Source organism: Numenius arquata, chromosome 8 (assembly GCF_964106895.1).
Source record: "Numenius arquata chromosome 8, bNumArq3.hap1.1, whole genome shotgun sequence".
NCBI lineage: Eukaryota > Metazoa > Chordata > Aves > Charadriiformes > Scolopacidae > Numenius > Numenius arquata.
Window position 1 is genome coordinate 61,433,185 of NC_133583.1, and position 9,588 is coordinate 61,442,772.

At 48.5% G+C, this 9,588-nt stretch overlaps 1 protein-coding gene across 1 annotated transcript; it reads right to left on the minus strand.

Moving 5' to 3' along the window:
* Window positions 1–1,221: 1,221 nt before the first annotated feature.
* PTGER3 (prostaglandin E receptor 3) lies at window positions 1,222–9,588 on the minus strand. The gene is made up of 2 exons (XM_074152538.1): window positions 8,761–9,588; window positions 1,222–1,509 (listed from the first exon to the last, which is right to left on the minus strand). The coding sequence occupies exons 1-2, from the start codon at window positions 9,586–9,588 to the stop codon at window positions 1,222–1,224; spliced, it is 1,116 nt and encodes a 371-aa protein (XP_074008639.1).

Consider the following 9,588-nt stretch of genomic DNA (forward strand, 5'->3'; position numbering starts at 1 on the left):
ACTAGAACTCAGTTTTCTAGTAAAACCTGAAAGTTACTTGGGGGAAAGATCTGACTAACGCACACGCTTCTACCCACCTCTTCCAGTCTGCTTTATTTTAAAAATTCCCAAAGCTGCCATATCTCTCAAATTTGTTTTTGGAGGAAAGAAGAAATAAAGTATTTTGGGGTACTACTTTGGCCGCTTTGTAGGACGTTTTAGTAACGAGGAAGTTTTGAGGGGCATCCCCATTGCTTAAATACCACCTGATGTTCATTTTATTCCTGGACATGTGCATTTCCAACTAAAACAACTCATATGAAAACAGTATTTTTGGCTTTGTAAACCTTTGCCATTAATCTACCGGAAGAAGAACATTTACTGCCTCTTACAACCCGTTTATCGCTCTCTCCGTCTGCTCCAAGCAGCTTTATGGTGCACTTTGCAAACAGCAATCCTCGTCACGCCTGGGAATTTCACAGGCTGCTATTTAAAAATAAAATAAAGCACAGATTTTTCCCTTGTGCTGTTTGTCCCGATGCTACATCCTCCTTCTCCTCCTCCTCCGCAGATGAGCTCATTTAGCATCCGCGCAGAATGAGTATTTATGGAGACAACTCCCCGTGTCACGAGACCCGTGCTACCTCCAGGTCTCCAAAGGGTGACGTGCCACTATTGGTACCACGCAGCCTTTTCAGCTTTAAACCACCAAAATCCAAATAACGTCTCCTAATTCTCTCTTCCTTTAATCTTTGTATTTTTTGCCCCTTTCTCCCCTTGTCCCTCCAGAAAAAAAGGAGGAAGGAGGACTCTGAAGTCGATAATCTTAGTATTAAAATATATACAGGAGTGGGTGTCTTTGGTAATTTAACCTGTTGAATCTGTTCCAAGCGTCCCCTGATCGGAAAAATCATTTTTTCTACCTTAATGCAAGAAATTTCCCCCCAAACTCTGTTTCAGGCACACAAACCCTCCTGTCCTGCAGCTCATGCAGAATATGCACGTTCTGCAGTTAGGAATGGCAAGAGCAACAGAATGCAGGAACAAAACCAATTCCTCCTTCTGTATTTGGGGATTTTTGGCACATTGGATAAATAATTATTGGCACTATGAGGCCACTCAGCGGTCCCATTTCTGGCGATTTACGCAGACGCGAACAGGCTACAGACACCCCAATTCACAGTAAGAGTTAAAACTACTCCTTGGCCAAAGTAGCTCCCACGCAAAGGGATCAGTGCTCCCTCAGGCCGCTGTCCGTCGGATTTCCTCCGACAAGGTGATGGACCTCTCCTTCCACTCGGTGTTGGAGCACTTGGAGACAGCGTTGGCCGCTTGACAGAACTTCTGGAGGAGGATCTTCCGGAGCAGCAGGTAAACCCAGGGATCCAGGATCTGGTTCAGGGAGGCCAAACGCACGGCGGTCAGGAAGAAATTGCGTTCCTTGTGCAGTTCTGAGCTCTGGGCTTCCCCCGAGAATCCCTTGCAGTGTTCAAACGACGTGTGGCTGAAGATCATCTTCAGCATGGTTATCTGAGGGAAGTCAGGAGGAAAAAGCCATGCATGTTAAAAGCCTGTTATCTGTATATCACTGTGTGCAAACAGCCAAAAAGCCTGTGTAGAAATGTTTTTCCTCCCTCGCTCAATTCAAAGTGTGATCAGAGCAAATCTGTGAGCGCTGAGAGCAGCTCAGCTCTCGAGGAGTGGTATCAGAGCGATAAACATGATACCTTTCATCTACCATCACATTTATTTATAGATCTCAAGCTACCACAAGGCAGCACATGCTGCTTCCCAGCTTGAGCCACCACACAGAGCCGTGTGCTGCATCCGAGAGGTTCAGGACGGCCCTGGCTGGAAAGGGAAAGGACTGACCAGGCAAAATTAACTTAAAGGGACTCATTTTATCATTACCATATTATCACAATTACAAGGAGCAACTGAATAACTCATGATGGGTAGAGCTCCTCAAAATTACGTTATGAACAGTAAACGTCAGAAAAAAGAATTTGAAATATAAAAAATGTCTTTTATTTTTAAAGTTGTTTTATTCTATGGCTACTAAATGTTAGAATTTGATTTTAAGGTAAACTATTCTGCTTATGAACCAGGGCAAATTAAAAGAAAAAGGTTAATAAAGGTGTTTTGGGCTGTGAGTCAAGAAAACAGAAAACAAAGCTTTTTCTTTAGCCCAAAGCCGCAGAATGCATTTTGTATTACCCCGACCTCGATTCCCTCCTCTCCCCCTCCAGCTCAGCTCCCTGGGGAACACAGGGACGGGATTAGGAATCCGTTTCCCACAGCACCCTTGCTGGCATGACCCAGGGACGCTACTGACTCTGCACAGTGCTCCACAGGAGTAGAAGTGCCCGTAAGTGATGTCTCCCACACTTCCCAGCACAGACCAGCAAGCTCTGGGCTGGGAGCCCAAAGCTACACGCAGGTTGATTTATTTTTTGGATTAAATGCAAGCAGGCGTGGCAGCATCTTAATTTAGGATACTAGTTATGGAGCATTAGGGCTCTCGGGGTCCTGCCGGGGGTATTACATGGATGGCACATGTCAGAACATAACCACTGGTCAGCAATAGTCAGAATATACAGAAAAGCCAAAGAATCGGCTTTGATTAATACTTTCACCCCAAAATCTGTACTTTGAGGTAATTTATCACTCGTATTTCAAAGCGCCAGTGATAATATGTGCTGCTGGTACGGTACTGGCAGCAGGGGGGACCCATTTCTCTTATGGGTTGCTATAAGGCTCACTATTTTTAAAAAAGGCTTATACACTGAAGACTGCGCTATAATGATTCAATCAACAAAAATAACAATACTTTGTACATCCTCATTTTCCAAATGAAGACCTAAACTTGCTTTTACAGCTATCGATGCCATGGGCCTTGAAGCACAAGGACACCTTTACTCTCACGTTACAGACCAGAGAGGTAAGAAGGACACCACCAAGGGCTGCCCTGGAGCCCTGGCACTGCCAAGGAGCTTGGCCAGGGTCCCCTCTGTGGTGCTCTCATATACTAACATATAACCATGGGAAATACCAACCACATTTGGAAAGATGTCAGATAAATATAATTTTCCATGGCTTAGTATCTGTTGCCCAAAGTTTTCTCCTGACCTTTCTGTACCAACTACAGCTGCTTAAAGATATATCACTTTAGAGGCATTTAGCTGCCTCTCTGCAGATCTTGTATTGCAACATTTTTTCCCACAAAAACCTCTCTGAGAAGGCACTTGGCGTGCACCTTGATGCCAAACGACTATGATGGGGAAAACACCCGGTTCTTACACCCGGCTGCGATGCAGAGTGAAGCTCTCAGGTGCTTCAGAGCAAGGAAAAAGGCAGAGCTGATGTGAGGATGTCAGGGAAGTGCAAGCTGCCTCCTCGCTGGGTGACTGTCACTTGGGATGCCAGGGGTAGGGCCTGTGTGCTACACTCCGGCCTCCGAGCCCTATGGAACGCCTCACTTCTCCTGCACAGGTCCTTTTTCTGCTTGCAAATCTCTTCCTGAAGACCTTGATGGTCTGAATTTGCTGTCTGGAAATCCTGCAGGGTTGAGGTGCAGTAGGTCTGTGCGTTTTGATGTGTCAAGGTGATGGATGCCCACACACGGGCTCTGATGCACAGCTAATTCACTGGTTGCTGGTACCAGCCACTAAACAAACTGGTGGCCAGTCCTGGAAACAGCCCGAGGGACAAGACTTGCAGTCACTCATCCACAGCCCTCTCCAACACCTTGACTTCAGCCTCTGGAAAGCACCGAGACGCTCCGTACCAGCAGCGCCATGAGCCGCCTGATCCCAGCCCTGGCTTTCCCATAGCAGAGGTCCCATCTGGGCTGCTGCTGTCCCCAGAAACTGGGACGGTCACAGCAAGTGACCGTGAATAGAGGCTAAGGGGGAGGATTTTTTCCATTCAAAAGGATATTCTGGGTGCCAGATCAATAACCATGTGTTGACCTTGGAAAGACTCGGAGGAGGCTGGAAGGCAGGGCAGCTTGGCAGCAAAGCACCATTGTTTTTGTTTCTTTAAATAGAAGCACTTGAGGATTCCATCCACTACATTTCATTTAAATAAAAATGAAAATAAGTACCCATTGGTAGAGATTTTTAAAAATACAGGTAGATACAGATCTAGCCCACATCAAACAGCCCCTTGTGCAGCAGAGCCACACAGCCACAACTGCTTCCTCTGCCACCTCCGGCTGTTTGGGACACTGTCACTATCACTGCCCACAGCATCTGTGCCCACTGGAGCCCAGCAGCATCACCCTGCCGCATCCTTACATGGTAGCATCACACGAATATGCTGTCCCCACCCTACAGCCGGTGGAAAACCACACCGCGTTTGGCATTCCCAGTATTCCCATTACTTCCTCCCAGACTCTCTTGTCAGCGAACCCATGGAACTACAAAAATACCAGGCTAATAAAATACATTTCCCAAGCAGACAACTTAATATTCCTTTACCGGAATACTCGTTGGACCAGCAATTGCTCTACTGGAAATTTTATTTGTTTGATATCCTTAGAGGCTGTTCATCATGGGCTGAGCTGCTCTTCTAAATTAATTAAAAGAAAGACTGCAAAAAGGTAGAGAAACAGCATCAGGTGGAATAAAGTCAATGGAACTACACAATTTATGCCAATAAAAAATATGGCTTGAAATGTGTAAAGCAGCTGATAACTGTATTTATTCAAATAGTAGATAAAGCTTTACTGTTAGCACCAAATGTAGTTTTGTATTAACATTAAACCTCCACCGCCCTGGTTTTCAAACGTACAACCGAAGAGAAGATGGGGTTTGGGTGATATCTGTACAGTGTTTGGAGTGAATTTGGATGGCGACACCCAAGGCCTTTTTGGGGTTGTTCCACAGTCTCCAGCTGCAGCCACCCCTGTGATATATCACCACTGGCTTAACCGCACACGGGCAGCCTGTGACACCTCGGGGACTCCCCGGCAGCTCCCTGTTACATTGCAAAGCGTTTGGAATGAACTTCCATTGCAGTTAGGGGAAATAAAAAAAAAAAAAAAAGTCGACAAAAACTTTCCCAAAATTTTTCCAGCAGAAACTGCTGCTATCTGCAGTAACAGATGGTGAATAATCCAGGATGTGTTTGCAGAAGGACAATCACGCAGGGAACCACGGCAAGGTCCCATCAAAGTCTAGCAGAATTCCAACAAATGGGGTCTAATTTTTTTTGTGGCCTTATTTTGTGACACATACAGTCCAGCAAAATCCAGTTCTTTGGCAAAACTGGAACAATCGATACACCGGGGTGGTTCTGAAGCCGGTGGCTATTCCAGCCTCAGATGGAAGCGCAGCATTAGCGGGAAGAGCGACTGATTCATAGAAAGGAGCCAGCTATTTTCCTGGCAGCTCAGTGATATCACTGTCTTTTTTTCTAAATGAAGGTGCTTTCCATAACTATGTTTTGCATACCTAAAAATATTACAAAAGAATATACTTTTAATAAAAATACCCGTAAAGGAGAATGAATTTAACTTCTGTCTGAAGGGTTAAGGAGGAGTATTTCAATAGGAAAAGCAGCAGAACACCTGAACGTTTTGGCTTTAAATAGCCTTGAAACAACTCTGTGAGTGAATAATTTTGTAGCCTGGAGCTCTAAAGGAATTATCATAAGAATTCCAGTTTGTGCTGCACTGGTGTCTCTGTGCAATCAAGGAACAGCTTCCTCTGTCTTACCTCAGGCTCATTTCAATCTGCTCTCAGTTCAGTTCAATGGTTATGCTCCACAGCTGAGCACCAAAATAAACAGAAGCTTGGCCTGAACTGGAAACCACTTATGATAAAGCAATAACTTACTTAAGGGGAGCGTTTTCCCAGGTGCTCCATGCTGAATTAATGCAAGATCCCAACTGCACAACAGAAGGAGACAACACCTGTGTTATGTATGCACTGCTCTACCAAATCCAGCACAGATTGAGAAAAGGCAGGACGCTTCATTAAGCCCTTTAGAGCACAGCCACTACCCTCACAAGTTCCACTTTTCTGTTAAATCACATTTGATTTTGTCACTTTCACCAACAGATCAAGTCTAAAAATACCGTCTGTGTAAAAGGGCATTGTTTACCTAATAGTGACAGTTGTCAGAATCCATTAGTTCTCAGTTGTAAAGCTAAGATTTAAAAAAAACCCAAACAAAAATCTCCTCTGAAAATCCCTGGATTCCCGTTTCAGCTAAATTTCTTACAACTGCTACATGACACAGCTGGAGGTTAAATGAGTTCTACGACCTGACTTTCACCAAAAAGGTCACCCCCCCAAAAATCTAACTGCTTATTCCCAATTCCTATTGTGTAGTTGTAGGGAAAACGCTGCAGCGTATGTACAAATGTGCTCCTGTAGCCACAGCTCTTGATTTCGAGACTGTGAAGACCAGAGATCACGCTGACCCGACAGAGCAGCTTTGTAGAACTCCACACAAGTTACACGCTTCCGAGCATCGCTGCGGCACGGGGAAGTGAACTGCTGACGAAGTCACTCTGGGTTGCAGCTGTGTCACCCTGGGGGGCAGCAGCCCCCACACCATGGCAGAACGCCTGCAGAGGGCTGCTTGCCAAGCGTCCCTCCAGCTGGCCCTGCCTCGGGCTCGCGGCATCAGGCTCCTCGCCAGGGAGGCAGCTGACCTTGCGTCAACACGTGCCATGGGAAGCAACCCCCCAAGTGGGATCCCTGTTTTTTCTGAGAACTCAGGTTCTGAAGGAAGAGAAAAGGTGTCCCTCATCTCAGGGATTTGCTCTCGATGCTACGAGGACTGTTAAACCCTCAGGTTTGGCTCCGTGGCCCTGGGCTGGGTCCTGCCACCTTGAAGGGCAGGGCAGAACCCACGTCCCAACACAAGGGCTACAAAGGCGAGGGCTGAGGGGCAAACGCTCCTCCTTCATTTAAAAACTGTCTGCTAATTTTTTCATCTGTTTAACAGATAAGCACGAAACATTTAACTTCTGTAAAATAAAGAAATCCTGGTGTCTCCCCTTGGGATCTAATGGCCCACATCAGCTACCAGCAAGCCCAGGTGTTGGGGCTACTGGCCACCAGTGCATGGAGACACAGAAACAGCCACAGAGCAAGTCTCCTGCTTTAACGCAGCACATCTAACACTTCTTGGCATTTGAGGAGCAGAACATTACTCTTTGCTCTCAAGTTCTCACCAATTTTTCAGTGTGGTTTCATGGTGTTTTCTTTCATCACAAGCTGTCAATGATCTCCAGAAAGTTAACTTACAGCCTCTGACTTATGGTTTTGCAGATTTCACGGCATTTTAACTAATTTACAGGGAAACTATTACTAAATTAATTTAATTTTTTTCTTTCTATTTTTACCTCTCCCCCATCAGCCATTAGCTTTTCTCTTGCCACAGCCCCATTAACAAGAGATCGAGTTCTCGGAGCACAGGAAGGAAGAAAAAACCTTCTTTGGCCACAAAATACCTTTCACCTGAGTTCCAAACGACCACAGGCAGCTTCAGCCCTTTCCTGCTCATGAATCCAATGCACAAGCTTTCTAAAAAATCATCCTCTGACAGCAGAACGAGCTGAGCCTTTTCAGATGGGCTGCCGGACTCCCACATGGCAGAAAGGGACGGAGATTCAGCTGCCTCCGCTCCTAAATCACGAGGGGTTTACCCCAGTGGGACAGGAAGGGGTGTAAGTGAGGAGTAACAGCTTAGTGGAAAGAAATGCAAGTGTCCTTTAAAACACCTCCCAGAAACAAAAAGCCCTGAATGCTGCCGTAAATAACACAGTGAGCAATCTGCTGAAAACCAGAGGTCACTCGCAAAGTCACAAGTTGTACCTCTTCTCATAAAGCACCAAAGTCAGTTTTTCTACAAGGTGGGAGCAAACAATGGTGAACGGCCATTTCCCACAAGCACAGGGCTCCTTCACAGTAAGGTCTTAATAAACTTCCTTACAGGTCCCCCCAAATGAGGAACAAGCAGGCTGTGGTTCCCCTTGTTCCCCTCACCTTCACACCGCCGTGGTGGCGGCCAGCAGGTACAAGGTGCTGGACAGGAGCCACTCAGGCTGACATCTCTCCAATGCCAGCCATTCCCTGCCCTGCAAACTTGCCCTCTCTGCCCTGCTCCTGAACCCACCAGCTCCTTGTGTCCTGCCTCTCTCCTCTGTACAAGACTCTTTGTTTTCCTCATCATCCCTTGTCTTCCTTATTGCCCTTCTTCTTCACTCTGGTTCCTTGGTCTTATTTTTCCAAATACGCTGCACTTTAGCTATCCTCTTGGACCTCATAGAGTCATAGAATGGTTTCGGTTGGAAGGGTCCTCTAAGACCATCCAGTGCCACCTCCCTGCCCTGGACAGGGACACCTCACACCAGACCAGGTTGCTCCAAGCCCCCTCCAACCTGGCCTTGAACCCCTCCAGGGATGGGGCGGCCACAGCTTCTCTGGGCAACCTGGGCCAGGCTCTCACCACCCTCACAGCAAAGAATTTCTTCCTAATAGTAGAGTCACAGAATAGTTTGGGTTGGAAGGGACCTTAGAGATCATCTAGTTCCAACTCCCCTGGCTCTCCCAGCTTCTCTCCTACCAGCCTTCCATCCCTGATATCCTCCAGGCTCCACCCGTGTCCCCACTGTCTCTCCTCAGCAGCCATTCACAGCCATACTGTCCATGAGAAATCGGAACCACCAAGTGCCTCCCACCCAGCCACCATGGGGGCCAGCCTGCCCCCAGGGAGAGAAGGAGAAGGCCAGGGGTGACCCATGGTGGTGACAAGGCAACCTACCAGCAGCGGTGACCAGCAGGCCGAGAGGACACACATGATCCCCAAGAGCTGGATCAGTGTCTCCATGGCAATCCGCCCCCACTGCTTGTTGGAGCGCGTCGTGGTGGCTTTGGTCCGACAACGAGACACCAAGGCCTCAATGGTGGCCAGGTTGCAGGCCAGCGTCACCACCAGGGAGAGGAGCCCCAGGACAGTGAAGGTGGAGGCGAAGAAGAGGCTCCCGGTGAGCTGGCTGTTGCCGGTGCTGATGAAGCACCAGGTACCAGGCCACTGCAGCGTGTACTGGCCCAGGCCGGCGATGGGCAGCAGGGCGAAGGCAACCACGGCCAGCCAGATGCTCAGCAGCACCATCTTGGTCACCCGCGTCTTCATGTGGCTGGCGTACCAGTGGGGAGCGCGGATGGCCAGCGTCCTCTCCACGGCCATGGCGCTGGCGATGAAGAGCGGGCAGAGGCCGAAGACGGTCATGCTGAAGCCGAAGAAGGAACAGAGGTGGCCCGAGGGGTCGACGGCCTCCCAGGTGCGGTCAGACAGGTAGACGGAGATGACGATGGGGCTGGTCAGCAGCTGCCCCAGCAGGTCGGTGATGGCCAGGGAGCCGATGCACAGCAGGAAGGACCGTTTCCTCCGGCTCCCCTTGGCCCGGTAGCTGCGGGAGACCAGCAGCATGGCCAGGGCATTGCCCACGATGCCCGTGATCATCATGGTCAGTGGAAACGCCACGGAGACGGAGCTGCAGCCCTCCGCCACCCGCCCCGTCCCGTTGCCCCGCTGCCGCATGGCGCCAGGCTCGGTGCCGTTGGGGCCGCCCTGGCACTGCCGGCTCAT